General features: G+C 44.2%; 1 protein-coding gene across 11 annotated transcripts in view; it reads right to left on the bottom strand.

Moving 5' to 3' along the window:
* The window catches only part of EXD3 (exonuclease 3'-5' domain containing 3), a 285931-nt gene that overhangs the window by 171781 nt on the left and 89573 nt on the right, over positions 1-24577 (bottom strand). For 6 of the 11 annotated variants that reach the window (XM_086763462.1, XM_086763459.1, XM_086763464.1 and 3 more), the window contains 6 exons: positions 22429-22493; positions 18048-18218; positions 16631-16798; positions 6930-6983; positions 6324-6463; positions 4889-4989 (listed from right to left, as the gene is read on the bottom strand). In XM_086763462.1, the coding sequence (XP_086619588.1) occupies positions 4889-4989; positions 6324-6463; positions 6930-6983; positions 16631-16798; positions 18048-18218; positions 22429-22493 (699 nt within the window). The remainder of the gene's footprint in view (positions 1-4888; positions 4990-6323; positions 6464-6929; positions 6984-16630; positions 16799-18047; positions 18219-22428; positions 22494-24577) is intronic. The other 5 variants (XM_086763461.1, XM_086763465.1, XM_086763466.1 and 2 more) reach the window with 3 other exon arrangements.

Here is a 24577-nt window from a genome sequence, read left to right as displayed (position 1 = left end):
TAGGTTCCACATTCCATGTACATCAGAAAAAACAGAAGGAGCTCCTTTGGCTTTGGGGCAGGAGGGTGATGCAGCTGGCACTGCAGAGTCCTTGCCAGACCTCTTCCCTGCAGTTTCACGACCACCTACACCTCATATTTGCAGGAATCAAAGTGCTTCAGGGCAGAGCAACTTAGTCAAGGTCAAACATCTAGCTGAGGGAACAGGAGTCTGAACTCAGGTCTTCTGAGCCAAATTCAATGATCTGCCAGTCGGAGCAAAAGACAATGTCCTTTGGGACACTGGGATTTTAGAATCATGACTGGGTTGTGGAGCACTAGTGGAATACAAACGGTGTGATACTACAAGAACATCTCTTTGGGCATATGTTAACTCTTAACCTGGCAGTTGCACCACAACAGTGCTTCATCTGAACTACATTTCACATTTGGGACTGATTCAGAAGGAAAAAATCCAGTCTGCTCTCAGCCGTTAGCAGAGTCAATGGCTATTAGCAACACAGAGGAAGTAAGAACGAAATCTATTTGTCAGGCAGGGTATGAAACCTGCAATACACCCTTATTTCACTCCCGTAACACTGGTAAGATGTGTCTACTGGGGACATGGTGCAATATATTATTAGGTGTGGTGTGTGCCTACCACTCCCAGGTGACAGGCGATGCCTCCTGAGCTGGGACATGGACACAATCCTCTCTTTACACTGCCCTGAGAGCTTGACTTCCATTCAAAATGAGACTCCTTCACCCTGTCCTGGCAGAACAGAAGGTCCCAGACAAAGTATACTTTGTCTGGGGACAAAGGAAAGGAGCCTTTTTAAAATAAAATCAGAGTACCTGAAATGCTAGAGGCTATTACCCTGGTATTGCTAAGGATTCCTGGGGAATCTGATGAGAAGCAAGCTGTGCGTTAGCCTCCCAGTGCATGATGAGATTAGTCCCTAAGTGCGAACTAGCGGAGGGTAGGGCCAGTCTCAAGAAAACCTCTTTTTGTTGTAGTCTCAAAGATGCATTAGTGTCTTTCCTAAAATGCTCTGTGCCACTACAGATCAGGGTCAGCAGTCCTCAGAAAGGAAGGTGAAACAGCAGAAGCCCCAGACTACCCCCAAACCCCCGAGCTACCTGCTAGCTTTGCTGCCTGGAGCACCAGCTGACTGGAGGAAGAGCAGAGAGCACAGCACAAGGGTTTTGATTTACGCCTAAAGGAAAAAATGCTCTGGTGTGGTCTTTAGACAAGTGTCTGGATGTGACAAATTCACGCTCAGAACTGCAAGGGTGGTGGCAGCTTTTCCAACGAAAAGCTTGAAGCTGCTGGCCAGCCTCTCTTGGTCTAGAGCAGATCATATTCTTCTGCCTGGACTTCACTAGACAGAAATGCAGCTGAGAAGGTAAGGGCTCCAGAAAGGACCCTGGTGTGTTCTGTCCCCTTCTGCTTCAGCACCTGGACTCTGCAGCCCCTGCAGCCTCAGGAACGGACGGCTCCTACCTTCTGATGTTTAAGCCTGGAGGTGCTGCTCAGTCACAGTGCTGAGGAGAGATGTGCCGGTAGTTAGCACGAGAGCTAAAAAACTCCAGAGGAAAATCATCAGGGAAGCAGCACAACCCTTGTACAACAAATGCAAAGCAAAGGAATAACCTTCTGCTCCGTTTTAACGAGGAAAAGGTTAAAAAGTTTGAAGTTTCCTCCTTCCAAAGGCATTCCCGTAGAGTCACAAGAGTCATTCCTGTCTCTGTAACACAGCATCTTTCGGGGAGCTGCCCCGGCGAGCCCCGCGCAGTGCCCACGGCTGCGCAGGGCCGGGAGCTGCGGCCGGCGGGACCCCCGCGCAGCCCGCGCCCGCCCCCTGCCGCCGCAGCGCCGCGGAGCCAGCGCGCCTGCCGCCCCCGGGCGCGCGGGCTCGCGGAGCAGCCCCCACCGAAACGAACGGTTTAACGCACGGGGAGAACCCGGCCGTCAAACGGAGAGAAACGTTCCTCTTGGTCCGTGCTAAAAAGCTTTGAAAAGACAACGGTAAAAACATGTGGACAGCACTCAAAACTCAGGGAGCCCAGCTCCCCTCAACACTACTGTCTGCTTTGCCGCCACGCGGGCACTAAGGCTCAAAACACGAGGACAGTTATACTTTTCTACCTCATTCCCAACGGATGTTCAATGAAAAACACCGCTGGACGCTCTGTGCGTACTGGCTGTGTGAAAACACAACAGAAAATAGGCTCCACCATTTCAAACCTCGGTAGGGTCCGTTCCCTCATGCCCGAGAACTGCTTTGACAGAAACTTGCATTTGTAAACCTAAGCCAATCTCACGGGGTCTCCAAAGAGCAATTAAGTAATTAAGCCGCAAAAGCTACAGGCTCGTTAAACCAGAGCATACTGACCCATGTGTGAGAAAAGACTCCATAAAACTCAATTTCCTCAATCACAGACCATTACTGCCCAACTTCTTCCTTCCCCAATGAAGCTAATTAAATGGAATCCACACACAGTTTATTGGGACACCTTTGGGACTCAGCAGAAAATCTTCCACTTTCCATGCACTCTTTTGCGTGTTAACAGGAATATCGGAATACAGTTCAGAAAACAAAGAGAAAAAGATGATGGCTTTTTATTTCTCCTGAGGCTCTGGATCTTTTTTTACATTGGGCCACCTCCTATCCAGCTCTGAAATGTAAGACTGGCAGTTCCAAGGAGTCTTTCAAATCTTAATGGCTGATCAACGCCTAAGGTTTGCTTAGCAGTCAGTGAAATTTACTGTGAGTGGATAAGAGTGAGCTCAGGTAGGGAAATGTGAAAGTAGATTTGGAACTGCAAGAACTGAGTCACATAGAAGTTTGCCTCCTCATACCAAGAAACTCTATCCTCCTCCAACCTTTCTCACCGAAAGCCACTTCCCTCTGCTGCTGCTGCTGCTCTCAGCCGCTTTCAGCGAGTAGGAGTCATGAGTGAAGAGGAGACAGAAAGCAGCAGAAGACTGCGGCACCAAACAAGCCCACAGTCAGGTTAGGAAAAAGAAGTGTGAGTTTTACCTCACTGCTAGCTTTTGGTGGAGCTGCTCAGAACAAAAGAAATAAGGGGTTTTTTTAATCTGTACATTTTACCTAGCCTGCTTCCTTTTTGTACGATCTTTCCTCACAGCCAGATTTACTCCCACTAAAGAATGGAGAAAGAACACCCAGAAATACAGAGGAAGGGAGGTGAGAGAGGTGGGAAGAAAAGAAAGCGATGTTATTCCAGCTACTGTCACTTCCCAATTCAGTTCAAGAAGGACAAGCACTACGGCAGAAATTACTCTGCAGGCATTCGTCTCCTTCCAAAGCATTTCAAAGGAGGCTAAGACAGCCACAGGTCAGTAAAGTGTGAAGTTCTGCACTGAATTACATGTGTTATTTCATAAAAAATAAACACCTGCTTTCGTCTATGGGACTATGAGAGTCATCCAACACTGGTTTCAGCTGCCTCAAATCTGGCATCTTGTCTAAATCACTATCCCACATCCCCTCCCACATCAATAGAGGAGGACAGCGCTTTCTAGCAAGAGACTTATCCTGCACTGTAGAGACTGCAGCTTGCATGGGATAAATCGCTGTCTGGAAGCATAGGCAGGAATGGGATCTGTATCTGCCTCAAGGAACCTCCTCACCAGTGAATGTGTTGTGGAGGACCAGCAAGATTTGGCCATCATTATCGGCAGCTACAACATCTGGGACACCATCACCGGGCTGAGGCACACTAGCATCCCACAGAGAGCACCCAAGATCAACAGCTACATGCTCCTCTCTTAGCTGTTTGGGGTTTTTTTTAATTTCTCAGGATTTTGCATATGAACAGCTACACCATTTCACCTCAACAGTTAATATCATACCCTTGGTGGATCTTTCATAAGGAAAGGAGAACAACTCAATTCTCTTTACAGATCATAAAAGACAATACAGCCTACTGAATGACCAACCTTGTAAAGAAGGAAAAATTACTGGACTAGTAAACTCCTGGGAAGGTTTTAGATTTTAAATAAATCACTCCCCAGTATGTCTCAGCTTTCACACCAATGTGCTAAGCGTAATTATATTTACCTATGCTCCGATGCGGGTTTGTAAGGAGTATCTTATTAACTTTTGAACACCAGTCTCAAGATGTGAAGATTAATATGCAATATAGAGTTGCTGCCAGGTGTAATAAGCCCACAATTTGTGGTTAGAAAACACTTTTCAGTCCAAGAAAAGAGAATTGCATATCTTGAGCTGATGATGGAAAGCTTTGCAGGGTAAACCTAACGGTGCACCTAAAGGTGTCTGATGCAAGGTGCCAAAGAGAAGAAAAAAAGAACAGTCCCCACTAACAACCAAAGCAAAACTAAGTAGATTTTGTTAGATAACGGGTAGTGAAGCGTATCTATTCAGTCACGTAAAGCGTGTTACTTCTCTCGGAAGGCTCCAAGAGCCTTAAAATTCCCTGCCACTAACCCTAGTTTATGCAAAGAATACAAAGGGCTGTGAGGCTCCTGTGTCCCAAGGGTTATCTCTTCCCAGCTGACGGACCCATAACTCAAGAAAACAGATCCCCAGTGAATAATGACTTGCCTCTTATGTGAGTGGAATGGAGTCATAACTCAAAGCTGACCATCATGTGTTTACATAGAGCCATTCTGAGGTCAAGATTTATTTCATATCATGGAAGAAGCAGTCTATTAGTCACAAGCACTTCATTCTTCGACAGCACAAAGTGATAATTCCCATAACTTACCAGCTTTGTTTTTCAATATCATTAATTAAACCCTGAAACTCCCCATGATAAATCGCAGCAGAGATTCCTTGCTGAACATGGAAGAAGACAAATTGACTTCATCTGTTCTTTACTGGTGAGATAACTCCACAATGTGTTGCAATATCACATACCTGGATCTACATTAAACCGCTCTAGGAGCCTGAAGACCAGCTTGCTTAGCATTTTGCGGTTAAATTTATCTGGTTTGTACCTGGACAGGCCTTGAAATTGCCTGTAAGCAAATAAACAAAATCAGACAGAAACAGGAATTGTCTAAAGTATGTTTCCCAAATAGCAGATATTGAACAGTAGAGGTATTACGGTTTGTTAGGTTTTGGTAAGAACAATCCCCTACCTTTCCTGAGTTACAAAAAGCCAGCAATACAATCACACAAATTTCCCAGTCAATGACTGAAGCAAGTCCAGAGGCTTATTTTAAAGAAAGAGAAGGTAAGAAATTCCTTCTCATCTTTTTCAGAACTAAGACTGTAACTATTGCAACTAGACTGTGAGTTTGGCTGCACTGTTGGCACTGTGACTGACAGGAGCTGTTCTAGTGAGAGATAATTTATAAATTAAAACACACACGACTATTTCATGAGCACATGAAGGTTAGCCACTTTCATCTCTTGTTTTTCTGCCACTTCACACCCTGCAAAACCTGTACAACCGATACTGAAACTCATCCTTGTCTGCAGCAAAGCACAAGAGTCTGATTGCTCCAGCCTCCTGGAGGAAGCTCCGACATTGTCATATTGCTAAGATCTACTGCACAGGTTTCATTTTGCACTCCTCTCTCCTGGCAGGAACGGAGCATCTGTCAGTAGGAATGATACCTCTGTCTTACAGGCTGAGGTGTCTGAGAAGACTCTGGCACAGACACCAGAATTTCTCTTTTCTCAGCCGAAAAGTAAATATATTGCACTCCATCACGCTGAGAAACAATCATAGAATCATAGAATGGTTAGGGTTGGAAGGCACCTTCAAAGGTCATCTACTCCAAGCCCCCTGCAAGGAGCAGGGACATCCCCAACTAGATCAGGTTTCTCAGAGCCTCATCCAACCTGGCCTTCAACGTTTCCAGGGATGGGGCCTCCACCACCTTTCTGGGCAACCTGTTCCAGTGCTCTATAACTCACATCGTAAAAAATTTTTTCCTAATTTCTAATCTAAATCTACCCCCCACTATTTTAAAACCATTACTCCTTGTCCTATTGCAACAGGCCCTGCTGAACAGCCTCTCCCCATCTTCCTTGTAGGCCCCCTTGAGGTACTGGAAGACTGCTATCAGGTCTCCCCGGAGCCTCCTCTTCTCCAGGCTGAACAGCCCCAACTCTCTCAGCCTGTCCTCATAAGAGAGGTGCTCCAGCCCTTTTATCATCTTCGTGGCCCTCCTCTGGACCTTCTCCAACTGGTCCATGTCCTTCTTGTGTTGGGGGGTCCAGAACTGGACACAGTACTCCAGGTGTCTATCTAAGAATCATCTTAGATAGACAACCAGAGAATGGATGGTGCTCTGACAGCAAGTTGGCCCCAGCTGCTTAGAAAATCAACATGCGTTTCTACCTTGTGATGTCTCTGATATTAAAACCAGGTTCACACCATGTGTCCAGGATCTGCAAGAGCTTGCTCTGGAGCTCAGGATATTCTCCCACATAATCTTCCACCAAGTTGGTTTTATCTTGGAGCAGTAGCGGCGTACACATCTAGGAGAAGAAATTACATTTAAAGCCCCGTGCCCTGCCTTTGATCACCACGTTCCGCAGACTGAGTGCTGCCGCACACAGAAGCGGCCCATGACATTGCAGATGGAAACCTGGCAGAGGGCTGTCCCATGCCCTGCTGCCTGAGAGGGATGTGACATTTTCAACACAAATATTAGCAAGGCTTCAAAACAGCAAAAGCACTGAACTCCACTATGGTGATAATTTGTCAAGAACACAGCTACAGTTTTTTTTATAACAGTGGCTGCAGCTAGAAAAGCAATAGGGTCTACCAAAATACACTCTGTCACTTCTCTAGATGTAAAGGTACTTCAGCAACGCAGCAGTTACTTCTTGGGAACAGAGTAAAGCCTCAAGTGAAAGGCAGCACAACGTGGAGGGCCTTGACGGATCTCCTGCTTAATAAAATGATCTGATGACAGCAAAGCCTGCAGAGGAAATGACTCACCTTCTCCACATCTTGATCTGGCTGTAGTTTTAGCTTAATACTCAGTATGGCTGCCTAGAAAATACAAAAAAGTTGTGCATTTAGGAGAACACCACAGTGGATAAATGGGCATTATGCCAAAGCAAAGTAGATATGATATTATACAAATTTTTAATGTGCTAATTAGTTCTGTTAGATTTTCAAGTACAAATCATATAAACATTTGGCCACATACATTCCACTTATAAATGTGCAAGAACACTCCTGGCAGAGTTGCATACTCTGAGCAGTAGCATATCCTGGAGCAAAAATTAAAGATCAAGTTGTTTGGAAGAAAGAGAGAAAGAAAGTAAAGCGCTTGGACAAAACCAGCTAAGATGGATAATTTCTATCAATATAACTGTAAAAAACACCTGACCCAACCAACCTTTCTGAGTTAACTTTATCCATCTTGCTGTGCCTTTTAAATTTTGTAAAATTGTTTCATTTTATGAAAGTAATGCAAGATTTAAAAGACTCCAAAATCAAGAGGCCTTAGTTGCTGTAATTTCTGCGTGGCTCCACACCCCTGAAAGTGCAAAGGCTCACCCCAACCAGCAAGATGGTAAGAACGGTGTTTTCCCTTTTGAGGTATCTACAAATCTTTGATAAGCCAAGACCTGCCATGTTCACAAACTCATTCAAATCAGTATCTTCTGCAGATGAGGAAACTCTGCTACGGCGAGCTGCAGTAACTCAGGCTGGAGAAGAACTGGTTCAGCCGCCGTCTGTCCTGTCCCAGCCTGGTGATTACAGACATGTATTATGATCTAACTGCACATTGCCTGGGAGGCATATAAACTAATTAGGATTTTAAGACCTTAATAGCGTCTAATTTCTGTAGCGTGTGAGCATACTTGGATCTCAGATACAGAATAAGCATATAATGGCTTTCTTCAACATAGCGTATTGTGCCAGTCGATAGAGTAACAAGGGCAAGGAGCCTTCTAGCGCATTTGTGTTAGCACTGCTGTACTTGTGAGCCAGGTAACAAGGAGGTTTTACAAGAAGCGTCCTTCCAATTGCTTTGCAAAACAAAGTATTTTTTTTGTACTTTCCAAAATGGTTGTAAACAGTGTTTGAAAACACAACATCTCTGACCCTACTGCAGCATGCATGTAACGTGAAGCGACAACAGGACAGAGCACGTAATCAACTGAGTCCACAAATGCCTGTTCATTCAGACGAGGATAAAATCAGTGTGTTAGGACTTAGAGGAAAAGCTTTTCTCTTCAACAGGTTTCTCTGCTATCTGTGATTGATTTTGCTTTGAGAGAAAGATCACAAAAGTGATGGATTTGTTTGTCAAAACAGTTGCATTACAGAACTATTATTTGTCAGAATATGCAAACAATAGAGTAAAAGATGTGCATTCCTCCCAAGTAGATGCAAACCTCATCATTACCCTTCACCTGCATGAAACCTTTACAGAAAAACTTAACAAAAAAAAATCACCTATGTGGGGGTGGCAGCACACCTTGGAACACATTTTCTGTCTCTCCTAGCATTCAAATGACACCTAGGCTTTCTCATCACGGGAAGCACGTATTCTGCAGAGCCAGCCAAGCAACACAAACAGAACCTAACAGCTCACCCGAGCATTGCTCACAGAAGAAGCCGTGGATTACATTACCTTCTGGGAAAGCCACGCATGTATTTCACCCACTGCATCAGAGACTGAGTGTACAAAAGCAGACAACCAACACACACCATATAAGTTCAATCGTTCAATCTCACTGTCCACAAAGAACAGAGATAACCAGTTATCAGTGGGAAAACATTTTTTTTTTTCAGTTTGGTTTGGTTAATGAGGGGGTTTGGGTTTTTTGGAGGGATTTGTTTGTTTGTTTTTTCAACTCAAAATGAACACCACATCACTGACAGTCCAGGCTTCACCCCAAAAAGAGACACCAACAGAAGAGCTTTACGTGACAAAAGCAGAAACTAACATCTATGCAGTGACTGTCTGCTGCAAACCAGATACTGAAGAGAACATTATCATTTCTCAGGCCAGCTACATCCTCAACCAAATCTCTCTCTTGCTCCAGACTTTATCGCTATTCCAGCTGTTTAGAGGCAAATACACTACTGCGCTCCACAAGCATCAAGTACCTTTTCTCTCAAATTATCAGATTAACATCACAAAGTTCAAGCTGAGTCATTATTCTCAACTTGTATACAAGTTGAAGGTTGCTACTTCTGTTTTGGACCTGAAGAAGGGTTTTGGGTCTCCAAAGCTTTGGCAACTGGTTTTATTTTGCTGTCTCAGTTTGCTGAACTAAAAAAAAATAAAAAAGAAAAGCCTTGAAACTCTCAAAATCTTGCTTCACCATTTGATCTCACTAGTACCTTTTATTAAACAAGTAATCCGTTAGTTTTAACATGCAAGCGTACAATGGTTTCCCTAATAACTTTTTAATGTTCACATGCATGTTCAGATTAACCTAATTGCAGAACTGTTATCTAAATGGCATAGTTTTATCTCCACCTCTGTTAACCGTGCAGGTGACTTAATCAGATGAACATGCGCCGTATCAGGTTAGGTTTTCCTCTTTTACTGGATGTCTATTCTACCCTGTACTAAAGGGTGTAGAACAACAAGTATTAATTTAGTCAAAGTGCGGAGAGACACCGCCTTCCAACCCCAGCTGTGGCAGACCCAGTTCACATCACCACCACTGCTGCAGGTCAGAGGAACTCGAGCAAATCACACGAGCTGTTTTTTAACATCATTTTAACATCATCCAGTTAAAGTCAGAGATGGGGCAGTCAGACAAATTGTGCTGCTGGCAGGAACCTCCCGCAGCGGGGAACACCGTCAGCGGCGGGGCAGCAGCCTCGGCCATGCACAAAGCCAAACGTGGAAGGAGACGCGTGACCTGGGTCCTAGGAACAACCAACCAGGCTGGATTGCAGGGTGTAGTTACATGGGCTGGCTGGCTGAATGGGGAGGACAACTGAGATAAAATCAACGTGTTTACAATAGGAATAATAAGAGAAGAGATATGAGTAACTGTAATAAAGATGAAAGTGTTTGGCAGCTGTGTCTGTGGTCTCTACTTAGAGCTATTTTAAGATTTTGTTTTGTTATTATCATGTTTTGAATTGTTTCACCCCACAAACAAGTTTTGTGTAAAACGACCCTATTTTTAACAGTCTGTTTATAGACGATAAGATCTCCAGAAAAGCAACAGCTCATTGGCAGACTCATTTCGTAGTTAGAAAAGAAACACTTTAATTAGGCAGACAGCATGCTGTGACAGCAATGGTGAGAATCCCCCTCCCCACTCAAGAAACAGGCATTTCCCCACATGCAGTGCTGCACTCTCCAGGCTGTGCTGGAAGACTAACCAGGTTAGCTGGAAGCTAGCAATCATGTTAATCCAACCACAGATCCTCAGACTCAGGTTGGATGAGCAAGGCAACAAAACTCCGAAGCAGCTGATACCTCCCTCACTTCACCAGCTCCTCAATAACAGCAACAACCCAGCTACGACACAGGAACACGGAAAAGCTCCGGTGAACGCTAACATACTGCCACCTTATCAGGGTCTGCTCACCCTCCATCAAACTATAAAGAGAACATGTTACAGTCCCGACTGAGGGTACAAGCAGCCTTTCCACAAAAATACATTTCATACATAAAGAGTTTCTATCATGTAATCTTAACAACAGAATTAGCATTATTAGTGTTTGCTAATGTTTAACCTATACTAAAACGCTCCTGCCCCAGATCGTCACAGAAATATGGGAAAGGCTGGTCCGTCTCTTGCCTTGCATCCCCCAAGTGTACACGGGACAGGTACGTGATGAAGTCACTGACTCACTGAAGTCAGGCAAATGTGACCCATTGCCGGATTCAAATCCCATCAAAGTCCGTGAGTCTTCTCATTGTCCTCAGGGCGCTCCGGGTCAGTCTTTGATTTAATTATAATGAAACCAAAAATCATATTTGGACATTTTGTAATAGCTTTGTTTCCCAAGGATAAACATTTAAAAATACAGCAAGGGAGGGCTGGATGAGTATGGGGAAGAATTCAAAGCTGGGCAATACTACATTAAATGGTATCTAAAATGCGTGTAGGTGGATTGACCATAGAATGGGGGAAGTTACCCAAACTTGACGCATTCAGGCCAAGCCACAAGCACCAGACCACTCTTCTAGTCATACGATTGCAAAAACAAGAGTATGGGAAAAAAAGGAGTGTTTTGAAGTGAACACACAAGCCTAAAGCACTCTGCACCAGTACCTGCGCCTCTGTACTTGTTTTGAATGCAATTGGCTCTATCTCATCTAAAAATGACTATTCTTTCCATATACAGCACGAAGTGCAGGAAGCCACACAAGATCTTATCTGCAGGGGCATGTGCACTTGGGTGGCGTCTACACTGACAATTTAGGCAATTTTCCCACGGTGGGGTTAGCATCAGACGAATAACCTTCTGCTAGTAGCACTGCTTGGAGTGATGATGCAGGACAGACACAAATGGTTTCTGATGACTCCTGCATTACTGAGCTCTGCTGCAAGCAAGCTGGGACAACACAAAGGTAAATATGCCTGAGCCTCACTCAGTGTAGCATTTCTGAACCAAAGGTGAAGGAATTTCTGAAAACCTACATAACAGACCAAACAACAGAGCAAGACTTTGCAGAGGTGGATCCAACGTCAACTCTAAGAAAATCACAGTGATCAAAGCATGGATACATAATAATGGTAGAAATAATTGAGTAAAAGTCACATCATGTATTAATCACTGGGAACATCTGTTTTGTGTTTTGAATCACTCATTTCAAACTTGCGGCTAATCAGCTTTGCTCAAAGTTTCATAGTGCATCACTGCATAGCGTATGACATCAGGTTAGATGTTTAATTACTTCCTGCTTAAAGAGCACACAATATACACAGCTGTCTTCAGAAATGAGAAAAACATGAGATTTCCCAGGTCCACTTTCAAGAGAGCATGAACATATTTTATACGGAGTGAGATCGTCAAAACAAAGTAGTGATAGGTTACTCATCTCTAAAGAATTTGAGGCAGACGGAGAGAAGTAAAAGTCAGGTTGGAATATGCATGCGCACAGGTGAAGGGAAGAGGGAACTGAAACAAACACTTTTGTGATTTGTCTTCCTCAGGTCACTCAAAGCAGTTTTAAACGTGGTTTAACTGGTCAGTGTATCCTCACACATGAGTGATCCTCCAGAGCACTGCCCAAGTTTCCTGTGCACACAGGCCACCCACCTTCACCAGGTCCACCAGATCCTCCAGACCCAGACTCTCTGTACAGCTAGATCTGCTGCACGTTCGCACCCCTTCACCAACAGCCCGCTTGCTTGACGGGAGCCCAGGAATGCTGGCAGCAGGAGCAGAATGCTACCATCTGAATTATTATTTCCCAGCAACACTTAAGCTCCTTCCCAACCACTTCACCAAGACAGACGCCCATAGCAGAGGTGGCTCCAGAAGATGTGGTGTTTGGGAGCAGGCTGGTCCACGGCCCGCAGGTTGGCCACCTCTGATCTGGAGTGGCATGGATCTAGCAGGGAACATGCCATTAAAGCTGTCCTTTATCAGCAGACTAAGTTAATAGGAAAAGAGGTCAGATTGACATCATCCTTTACATGAGAAACATCCCTGTGTAACATTTTCATTTTTTTCTTATTGATTATTATTTTTAATTTAAAAGAAATAAGGAAATTCAAATGCACACATTTTAAATTACAGGAAGAGTTGAACAAGCCTTTGTAATTAGGCTGGTATATGGGGGAAAGAAGGAATATCAGAGACATTTTTACTGTCCTGAGAATAGCTCAAAAAAGTCAGAGTGAAGAAATCCAGAATGTGAATTTCCATTAATGTGCTCAATCAATCTTAACACTGATCTGTACTGTATTGACAGATTTGCAAAACTACACCATGGGTACTCAAGTAGCATGTATGAAGTAGGACTACAAACAATAACATCCCTGAATTGGTGTTCAAAACATCACTGCATTGAAAATTGACAGTCCCGTTGGTCACTGAACTACGCATTTCTACACCTTAGCATATTTGTATTGCTTTAAGTTTAACTCTTTGGGTAATCATCCTTTCTACCAAATCAGCAAATTACTTCTCTAGTAATTTGAATTCTCTGTCTATAGAGCTTTTTCTCTGGGCTCTCCAAGTTATCTTACGACAAATTTTAACAACTGAATTTTAATAGATATTCCATATTATCTTAACTGAAAGAGCAAACATTAAATGAGTTTAACATGCTGAATCGACCTTCACTATTTGTAGAAATTAACAGATGAAACATTACTAGAAAAACATATACTCTGCTTTTGAAAACACAGAAATCTGGACAGACAACAATAAAAAAAAAAACCCTGTTAAAAATTAAATTCTCCCTGTCCCACTAATAGCTTAGTCCAATACTCTTGTTTAAGAGCCAAACTGATGAAGGGGAGAAAAATGCTGCTAGTCACCGATGCAGAGAAGTCAGAGTGGGAGCTCTCTCAGGCCCAAGAATATTTCTGGTTGTCAGAGGCTAAAAAGATTATTTATTGTTTCCTTCCTAAACCCAGCTCCACTGCCACCTGTTCAGAATTTACTATAAAGCTGTTAAACAAGACGAGAACTTTGATGCTGACTGTGAAAACAAGTTTCACTGTATCTGACCCGAGCAGCACTCACTACTGGTCCAGAAGCAAAGGAATTTGATTTTTTTCTTTAAGCAGAGCTATCTTTTTACCTTTATAAGCTGTTTAAAAAAATGTAAATAAAATAACTCAGTGGACAATAGAGGGCATTCATCCCACAGAAAGACAGCCGCCACCCTTAGACATGAAATATCGCAGCACATTAAGTCATGAGACCCTGCTAATCAAAGCTGACAGGGCCCTGAATGTGATTTCTGCTGAGACTTAGCGATATCATGGGGCACTGAAGCATGCACAGCCTGCCAGACTGCCCCTGTTCATGTGACAATGGCTTTTATTCCCGAAAGGGGCCTGCAAGTGACAAGAGTCCCCTTTGTCTTTAGGCTCCCGCATTTGCGGTGCAAGAGAGGTTCATTCAACCAGCCCCAGACACTCTTTGAAAGGCTGAAGTGTAACATAAGATGACCATGAAACACTAGCTTGCCTTCTGCCTACCCCTCATTCTTCTCAAGCACAGCCTGGCCTATTCAGGGCCTCTCGCAGACTCGCTCGCGCTGCATTACCCCCCGGTCTGCTGAATCCCCGCATTGTCCCGGCCCCACCAGCAGCCATCGCCCTTCCCACAGAGCCCTCCACCCACAGCACGGCCGGGCTCTGGCACAGCCTAGGTCGAGGGCGACGTGGAGCCATGGCCTGTGGCTTCGGAGAAGGGGAGGAAGCCGCCACGTTTCACCTGGAACGACCTGAGCCGGACAGTTAAACCCTTCCGTCTCTTCATGCTGTGTGGGCCATGAAGAGCAGAGCTGGAGCCCTTGCAACAGCTCCAGAGCGCCCTGCAAGGCCCCACGCTGCCACACTCCTCCAGCAGCTGCAAAGGTCGTTCACAAAAGAAGGGATAAAACCCCAAACAGGCCAGATGCCTCAAAAACTCACTTATACCTCCCCGCTTTTTCCTTTAGCTCCCACTGCATCAGTTTGTTCTGCATCGTGGGAGCACTAGTGCCATCCACTGGCCAGCGCTCCCCATCAGGTCCCTCCTCGCCACAGCTGTCTTATGCTGCTAAATCAGAATAAAGTTACCTCCACCTGCGCCATCTTCCACCAAACCCACCGCTGCCTGCACGCAGCTGATTTTCCTGCCTACCCCCCAAGGCCGCCCTCCCAGCAGCTCACTGAAAAACGCCCGGCTGCTGCAATTCACAAACTGGTTCCGCTTTTGGCTCTACTAAAACAAGGCATGCAGGGAGGGCCTGATGGGCTTCAGAAACAAATAACCGCCATGGCCACCTCCAGGGATCTCTGGGACCCTGTTTTCTGAAGGGATCTTCCTCCAAAACCTCTGTGAGGGAAAGGAGCCCTAGCCCACAACGCAGAGCTGGGGACCTCCGTGGTTCGCACACGACTGCAAGAAATGCATCGAAAGGGGGAATCAGCATCAAAATGCATCAAAAGGCAAAGGGAATAATGGGCTTTAGAATAAATGTCTGGTGTCTTATTGTAAATACAGCAAGAAAATAAATAGTAACAGCAAGGATTTATAAGGATCTCTGTCATTTCAGGTGAAAGACAGAAGAGTCAAAAATCCTCCATGTGAATCTGCTTTACTGCCCCGTCTGAGGGACAGGGAAGAGCAGGATAAACAGCCATGCAACAGCCCACTGCAAGTGCTTAGAGCCCTAGCTCCAGGTTTTTTAGGGTTAGTTGCTGTGAACTTAGGTATGATCAGTCCCCGAGGACAGTAAAAGATTTCCTGTTATTCTTGAAGATAATTCTATTCATCCTTCTGGCAACAAAACAAAACTAGAAGAAAGTTATGGCCGAGGGTAAGCAACAGTTGAGGTTTCCTGTTCTTCACACTGGGAATGAGCTTTTTTTGTGGAAATCTGTAAATAAGCTTTTCTGTGGAAGAAAGGAAAGAAAAACAATTCCGCCAAAAAATATTCAGAGCTTTCCAAAACCAGATCTAGAAAGAATTGCATTTCTAATAACAACAGTAAATATATTTGGAACCACAAACTTAAACATTATACTTGAATATAGTCAAATACAATGTTTCTGTTAGGATTTTCAAACATTAATGTTCAAAACCATAATGAGCAAAAGAGTAAGTTTCAAGCAGCTACCTGTGAACTTCTAATCAAATATGAAATATCCTTGTTTCAGTATTCAAATAAATCAACGAGAATGGAATTCCATGATCTCACTTGGGAAATGGGCTTTACTTAAGAATAGGATTTTAAAAATGCTATTTGATTTATTTCTTTTGTTAAACAAGATCAAGCTGTTCTACACCATCAAAGGGAACCATCTTCCTCTGAGAAAAACAAACGTACGTTTTTTGCCTTTAAAAAAAAAAAAAGCATTAACAGCATTGTAGTTTGCTCATGAGAACACTCACAAGGCTACCCAGATATCATGCTGGTGCCAGACATGCTGCAAGTACTCTAAACCGCAGGGCAAAACATACAAAACTCTGAGTTTGGTGAACTCCTGCCAGTGTCAGCCACTGAAACTCAAATACACGAGTAGTAACACATTTTGAATATGAGCCTCAACGGTAAAGAGGCCTCAAAACTCCTCAAACTGAGAACCCTTTGGTCAGGGTAATCACGTGGGAACAGAGATTTTCCAGCCCCTCCTTGCTGCAGGGAGACTGGAGATAGCACAGCAGGTCTATGACCAACTACTAAAATCCCTTCTTTTCCTGCCAAGGACAAGGAAAACAAAACAAAAAAAAAAAGAATGCAACCATCCACTTAAATTCTCCAAATTAAACCCTATTAACCCATTACTTTCAAAGGTCAAAAAAGGGGTGGAGGAAGGATTCACTGGCACTCTGTAGTCAGTGATTACAAAAAAATGTGGTTGAACACAGCCTACACATGGACATGGGAAGACCATGCTAAGCTGTACCATTCACAGTGTGCAGCTGCTGTGATGAAACGGAATTCACATTGAAATGCATCCAAAAAAGGACACAGACATCAACAGAGAACTAGAGAGCTGGGTAGGTAAATTTATTTGAAAGACATGACCCACCTCTTTGTAATCGCCCTTGTGATAAAGATGACTGACGTGTCCAAGCAAATAGTTCCGGTCTGCTGTATGAAGCTGGTAAATGCTAATCAGAGGGTCAAGAAGATTAGCTGGGCACTGGGCTAGTACGCTGAGTACACGGGCCTGCAGCTTCTTCAGCTTGATGCCAGACTTGAAAAAAAAAAAATCAAACACAGATTTAGTAAAGATGGCTACAATTCAACAGCAGTTGAAAATGCAGCTTGTTTAAACAGTGGAATAAGCCAATTCCTTGGGAAGGGATTCTCCAGTTTCCCCATGGAATCTGCAAGGAGAAATCAGAACAATATGATACACATTTTTTTCACAGCATCCAATTTAAAAACATTAAATGTTTGCGGGATAATTCTGGAAAAGGCATCTGGCCTTGTGCAAAAGTAAAATATGAAACTGGAAAAATGCCCTCTTTTACTAACACAGCTATTTAGAAATTCTCCCCTCTAGTTCCCAGCAGAAAATCTTTGAATTCAGAAACCCCCATCATGGGAGATCTCACCTATCAGGGATAAGAACTCAATTTTCATTCCAAGGCTTGCTCCTGGGTGCAAGAAGGGCAGGAAAAGCAAAAGCGTCATCAAAAGATGGACAGATACAAGTATTAATGCTTTTGTTCCTACATGATCATTGTCTTATGAGACAGAAATTTCAGTGCCAGCAGCACTTCACTGGATTTGCAGATACTGTAACGGCAGAGCTCGACATCTAAAAACAGCCGTTTGGAAAAATGGGAAATGAAACAACACAAATATCAAAGTATCTTGCAGTTCAGAGCCAAAAGCATATTAAAAAGAGAAAATCTCAGCAGGTCAGAATATATGAAGGCATAAGGAATGGTAAACATTAGGATGCATAATCTGATGACCCAATGTTACAAAACTAATCATTCAGCTGCTGAAAACTCATACTGTTACCATTTTCTGCATTCCCGATGATAAAAGCTCTCCGCCATATGGCAGGAGTTAAGCAATCGTACAGTAACTGGCTTCTATGTGCCGAAATGGAAGAATATGCAGAGTAGATTACTGCAATTGGTTTTGTCCTGACAGCAGGATGCAAATTCCAGGGGAAAAGCCTCCAGGCCAGCAAAGGCCGCAAGATCAACTCTTGATCAAAGTGGTTTGATCTGGAAAGATGGAAATCCCAGCTTGGAAGGGGAAACAGAGCTCTCGCATCACAGCTTCTAGTATTATTTCATTTTCAGGACAGCACACAACAGATAACATCATCTCAGGATGAATTTCACACCTCGTCACACCGTGTTCGCATGAGAGTACAGAGAAGATGCTGGACTACGGAATAAAGTGAAATTGGACACTTGAGGGACATTAAAATCCATTGCCCTCTCCTTTCTCCCAGCTCTCTTCCTCTCTCTTTTTCTAACCTGTTGAAGAGCAGGATGCTCTTTTAGCCAAAGCTGCAACTCAGTGGTGATGTAATACCCAAGGGAATGCCCTTTCCCCTTCCAGTCACTGCTGCTCTCCAGCATGTCCAGGAGTCCTGCCAATGGGTCCTCCAGTCCTGCAAAGCCCCGCCTGATTTCTTCCTTGAGCTGCTGAGATACAAAAACACATTGTCATGTACAAAAAGATTAGTGAATCCTCCCTTCCCCCAGCTGAACACAAAGCTTTATTTTTTTTAATTTAATCTATTCAGAGAGGTAACTGTTGCTATTCAGCCACCATCCGCGCCTCCAGTGACTTTTCATGTCATTACAGATTCCTTCATGGCTCACTGCACCTCAAACCCAATGGGAAAAGCAGCAATTGTCCACACTAATTATCCCATAAAGACAGAGAAGTTGTTCTGTGGGGCAGACAAAGGGGCTTGGGATTTGGGGGAGGGGAAGAAAAGAAGTGAGCTGGAGAAAGGGGTGTTATTAGGAAAATAGCAATGTTGAAGGTAGATAACCAGGTTCAAAAACCTACTCATCTTCTAACACACCTACATGTCAGAAAGCATATAACACCCTCCTCCTCCTCCTCCTTGTACCACAAACTTTCCTATTTAACCTTATACCCACTTCAGCCACGATGGCATAATGCTCTTCACTGGAACAGGGGCATTTGGGAGTATGAAAATAGTTTGGATTTCACACATAAGATTGAAAAGAAATAAATATCAGACTTCAAACTCTGTCAGATTGCCATCCTGCAAATCCATGCTCCTTTCCTCCAAACCCACCTGAGCAGGGTATTTTCTGTGAACTACCTACTGCCACTGCGCGTCAGGCACTGCACACCTCCACAAGGCAAAAGGCCGCACGCGGGGGCTCGGAACATGGGAAAACTCAGCACCATAAATCTTAGGAATCCCAGGGTGATGTGTTCAGAAATGTGAAGGAATTGGACACTCACTTTGTGAATGTTAATAGGCTACTTACTACCCATCTGGTAGAAGTGATAAATTAGCAGTACTGAGCAATATCTTTATAATGTTTACATTAGAAGCAGTTTCCAAGGAGCTCGCAGGGTTGGCAGGGTGAAGAAGTGGCATCCTTCAGCACCCACACAGGACCTTTCACCGCATGGTACATGTACCGGCGTGGAGCAAGGCAAAAGCAGAGACAGAAAACAAGAAATCACTAAGAGCAGCTGCTCTCTTTCTTTTCTGGCTAAAAAGCAAAATCCAAAAGATGCACATTCCCGCCTGCAGCCAGCACTTGTAATTTACTGTATACGATGGCCCCAGTCATAGCTTCCAATGGAAACAACATAAAGTTTGAAGAACGACATAGAAAACAAAAGAAAATCGACAGAAAATTTGCCAATGAATTTGTTCTTTTTTATTAATCAACAATATTTACTGAAAGACAGTTATTTTCCACAGTGTCTTTCATGTCTGGAAAAACCACAAAACCTATCATTTACAACAGAAACTGTTTCTTTCTCACTAGATTATCAAAGGCAGTATGAAAAAGCTGATGACTAACAAAGATGTGACTTTAGATAACAGATTTTTGCCTGTAAGTATTTTTCCCTGTGGCAAGAATTTGCGATGTTAAACATAGGGCTCCAACTTCACGGCACGATTCAGCAGAAGGAAAAGGCAAGCTCTTATCCAACCACAAACATCCAACACAACAGCCAAAGGAAAACAAAGCAACTCGCCAACTAAATCGTACTATTTATGAACGCCCTCTCTTCTTTTCTCCTTTTTTCCCCCCCAAAGCCCCACTTCAGCACATTTAGACTGAACAAGAGCTTTCACCACGCCGCTCGGCTCCTCCTTGAGCAGGAGTCAGAGCCCAGCTCTGGCAGGATGGGCTGAGCAGACACCGGGTGCTGCGAGCGCACAAGCCTGCTTTCACACGCAGAGCATCGCCAGACGCTGCCCCAGCTGCCAGGAGCACTGACTGCTGTTACCCAGACTGAGTCTTGACTTCATACCAGCTAGACTTCGATACACAGGGGGAAAGCGTTCTTCAAAACTTCGTAGCAATCTGAAGATTTCAACTATGCTATATATGGTTTGAGGGGAAAAAAAAACAAAGAAAAAAAAAAGGCATGAGACACCTAAATCAGAGAGGAAAGAGTGCTGTGCTGCCTGGCTCGTCTCTCTGCCAGAGAAGGATTCCTCTCAAACGTGTAATTGCCATTTCCATTTCAATTGATTCGCATGGCAGGGAATGCTCCTTGGGGGATTTTCACAGCCTGACAGATCATGGGAATAGGAAAATTTTGCTGATGCTCAAACTACATACTCCTTCATTCAGTTTTGGTCCTTTATTTCTTGTTACACAGCTCAGGGCAGTCTGCTGATGCCTCCTGGTTATTCCCAAACCGTCTGTCCTATGTAGGGAAGGACCACTAATAACTGTTCCAGAACCGAGGGCACGCCATGGACTGGTACCCTCCTTCTGCTCATGGCCACTGATCTGAGACTGACAGGCATCACACAGTGCAGATGATTGATGCGCACTAGTTAATAGATGGCATTGACTGACACTCACACACAGCGATGGGCAAAGCAGCTCCCTGCCCTTTCAGTGTCAATGGGGCAGACTGAGTAGTACTTAAGTCAACTTCCCTCATTCATTTGAGCGGGACAGCTGGATGCTGGTGGGCTTAGGACAAGGGCAGAACCACAAACCTTGAGCTGTACCCACAGGGCAGGGCAGTAGCTGCCTGTGAAAAAAGCGTCTGAGCTTGCTGTGGGTGCACTGCACGTCTGCAGGCTGGCGATGCCCTCAGCACTGACCAGCTCATCTCAGTGATGACATGACAAGCACATGTCAGAAACCACTGGGGACATTTTGTGCTGTGCTCCCCACCTTAGAGGCAGCTGCTGCTGTGCCACCACCTGGTCCCACCACAACCCTCCTCTTCTCTCTAAAAAGGCTTTCCTCATGCTTCAGAAACAAATCCTCCAGGTTTGGAAACATGATTCTGCCCACGTCCGCAGCCACGCAGTGCTGCCTGAAGCGTGGGCCCGAGGGGGACAGACCTGCCCCACCGGGGAGCTGTAGCATGCCCACTCTGCAAAACTGCGCGTCTCACTGGGATGACCATTCCAGAAACAAACAAACTGAATAAGCAGAGCTGCAAGTGTGACTCATGGGGATCCTCAAGCTTTTCCACTCTCAGCAGGAAAGCTGTGGTGCTCTCTGCCCAAGGACACGTTGATGGAAGGCTTTGTCTTTTTCAGAGTATTTTTCTTCACAATCCACACAGATCCCAGAGTACACAGGACAGAGATTTTGATGATTGTTCTTTCCTACTGTTGTTTTGTGGGATCAACTGCCCTCAAGACCTAACAAATAATATTTTTTTTTTTTCTCCAACTCTAACAAAACTTAATAGAAAGCTCAAGGTTTCAGAGTTGCTGAGGTCAAGTCTATGCCAGTGAATGACCATTTGGAAAGGCACCTCTCACACTGAATTTCCAGTTGTTTAATTATTCTGGCTGGGAACCACAGACTGGCTACTGCCATGGAAAGACTAAGTGCAGCAGACAAGGACAGTGACTAAACACGCCAGGCACCCAGGATGGAGCACGTACACCAAGGTACACAGCCACACCGGCCGTTTCACACAGGACACATTCCACATGGCTCTGTGGTGAGCTGCAGGTTTTGGGGTCTTTTAGAAAAAAACATCTTGGCTATGAACCTGCCTGAACAACGCAGAGTCAAACATGGGAAACTCACCACCAAGCTGATGCATCTAGTGTTTTTGTTAGTTTTCAAGCTCCCAAATTTAGATTAAGTATATTTGACTCCCTATGAGAAATTTCCACGTAGAGCCCATAGAGTGCTGTATAAAAATACAGCACTAATTTTAGACAGGCAGTGTAAATTGCATTCACCACTCTAAAAGGCAAAATCAAACCAAATCAGAAAAAAAATGGTAAAAACACTTTGAATATGAAGGCTTTGAGATAATTCCACTTGGCAAAGAGCACTTTCCCACTGATTTCAACCCTCATTTTTTCAGCTACTCGAAATATTCTGCCCCCTCCCCGAAATATCCTCCATTTAATGGACAAAAGTGTTTAAAAGAAAACAAAAGCAACTTTGATTTTTTTTCCCCTCTGTAACTCAGCCCTGTAAACTTCAGCTCTTTTATACGAGCCCCTGCGCTGCTTCACATCACACAGAGCTACCTTTTCTTTTCAGTTCTCACTGCAAATGCATGGGCTCTTCCCCTGTGTGCTGGAACTGAAAGCAATCATGAAGAATTGCAGGTCTGACCTCAGCGTCCTGCGTCTGGACATGCTCTGCATGCAGTTATTAACTGCAGCGTGGAGGGGAGGCTCAGCCTTACCTTCTTCATCTCTTTCTTTGTCCAGAGAAGCTGAAGGGTTTGCAGCAACAGGAGTGGGTCCTGGCCTGGAGGAGGGGGAAGAGAGAGAAAGGGGGGAGAAAAACAAAACAAAACAGATTTATTGGCTCTGTACAGGCAGCTTAAGACACACTGGTCCATTGTTTCACCAAAGAGAAATCAGCTACTCCGTGCCACTGTGTTTGAAACCACCAACCTTCCAACTGCCAGTCAGGATTAAAGCGCTAAAATCCCTCGCTCTGAAATCCTAACAAAATAACAGCCATCATCCATGCATGGCTTTAACTAAACACCCACATGGGCTCAAACACCGAAAAGCTGTATCGGTGCTTTTACAACTGAATCACGCTGCTGCTCATCGAATACATCCCCGCCCCGGTCCCCCACCGCTCCCCCTTTTAACATGAAACCAAAATGGAGCTAGAAGAGTCGGTGCCTTGCACAGGTTGGAAAGGATTATCAACACACTGATTTTTAATGAAACGGCTCTAAAGTGTTAACCTCGCCAGAACCGGTGAATGGAAGACACGAGTGGGTGAACTCGCCGGAAGATCAGTCTCTGCTTGGCAAGCGCCGGGCAGCCTTTGTGTGCCGCAGCGGCCGGCCAGCCCGCGCCAGGCCAGGCACGCCGGGCTGGAAGCAGGCTGGGCTCTGGCGTCATTCGGGCAAGAGGGCGTTTGAAGGAAAGATGAAACGATGCTGTGATTAGTGGCAAGGCCAAAAAGCAGAGCGATCAATGATTTCAAAAGAAGGTTGTTTGGAATTTTTCTCTTTTACTTTTCACCTAATTATTTGAGAAGCTGCACTCAGTTGTTAATCCGTATCTGCTGTCATTCCTCATACTAGTATTACTCATCACACCATTATCCATGATACCGGTATTTTTGAACCACATGTTTAGGAATATTTAATTTTAAAAGCAGTAACGTTTTTGATATATGGTTCTATTTAAATCACAATCATTTACTCAGAAAACCATGACTCAGAATAATCTGAATGGAAATCTTCTACTGCATCAACAGTTTAAATGTGAAGAATGGATTTAAAAATCTGAATGAGTTCTCCAAAAACACTCCTCGTGTATTTAATGCACCTCCTCTTATGTTTTCATAGAGCCAAAAGAAGAATGTTAAACTGAAAAGGAAACATCCTTTCAATCACTTTCTGTGTTCTACAGTTCCTAACAAGCTCATTTCCAATGCTAGATTTCTTGCTCGGTATCCCATCTCACTTCATATTTCAGGTCACAAAAAGCTACTTCAACTGTGAAAAGCTCTACTTCATCCAACTGAACTCTGAAGCACTGCATTTATAAAATATTTTAAGTAGCAAGCTGATCACCGACCGAGCCAAGAGAACAACAGTATTCCCACTATCCACTAACCTCCGAGAAACACCAGCCAAATTAAAAATGCCACATTTCCAATTCATAAGATAATATTTTCTCTTATCTCTGACTGTTTTGGAATCTTGAACTCCCCAAACACTGGCTGTTCTCAGCTACTGCCTCTCCTTTGGAAAAATAAAAGTCTCTTTTTACAACAAAAGAGAAGAAAATCCAGTTCCCTATTCCCCACAAAATTAGCAACTAACGGTCAAATTCAGCCCATATGTGCGTGCATGCGTATATACACACTCTCCTCTTGGCCTGACTCCCAAAGAAATTTATACACACATAGGAAAAAAAATCAGAATGTAACCCAGCGTGTAACCAAATACACTGTAAATCTGAACTGTAATTAATGCAGTGAACACGCTGGAATGATACAGGAAATGAGGGCAGTTCGGAAAGCAGTGTTTCACTTCAGATACAGCCAATAACTCAACTTGTTAAAAAGCTTTCTAAACCTCAATCAACAAAACAAGCCCTCTTCTTACGTGACTTCTTCCTACCTTACCTCCCTGTAACTGAAATCTGATCTAATCATTATTTCAATTCGTAGACGATGAAAACCATCTCTCCAGCCAATTTTAAACGACTCAGCATGTTGCCAGCACGCCACTGTGCAAGCACGAGTAAGTAGGAAGCGACCTTCCCTCTCCCCAAGCCCTGGCAGCGAGCACAGCCAGAATGCAGTTATTTCTGTGAAACCTCTCGGGACACTGCCGAGCCCCAGTGCCGAAAAGCCCA

This window comes from Chlamydotis macqueenii, chromosome 20, assembly GCF_036417535.1.
Source record: "Chlamydotis macqueenii isolate bChlMac1 chromosome 20, bChlMac1.mat, whole genome shotgun sequence".
Classification (NCBI taxonomy): Eukaryota; Metazoa; Chordata; class Aves; order Otidiformes; family Otididae; genus Chlamydotis; species Chlamydotis macqueenii.
Note: the sequence above shows the minus strand (reverse complement) of the source record. Positions and strands in the feature narration are given on the sequence as shown.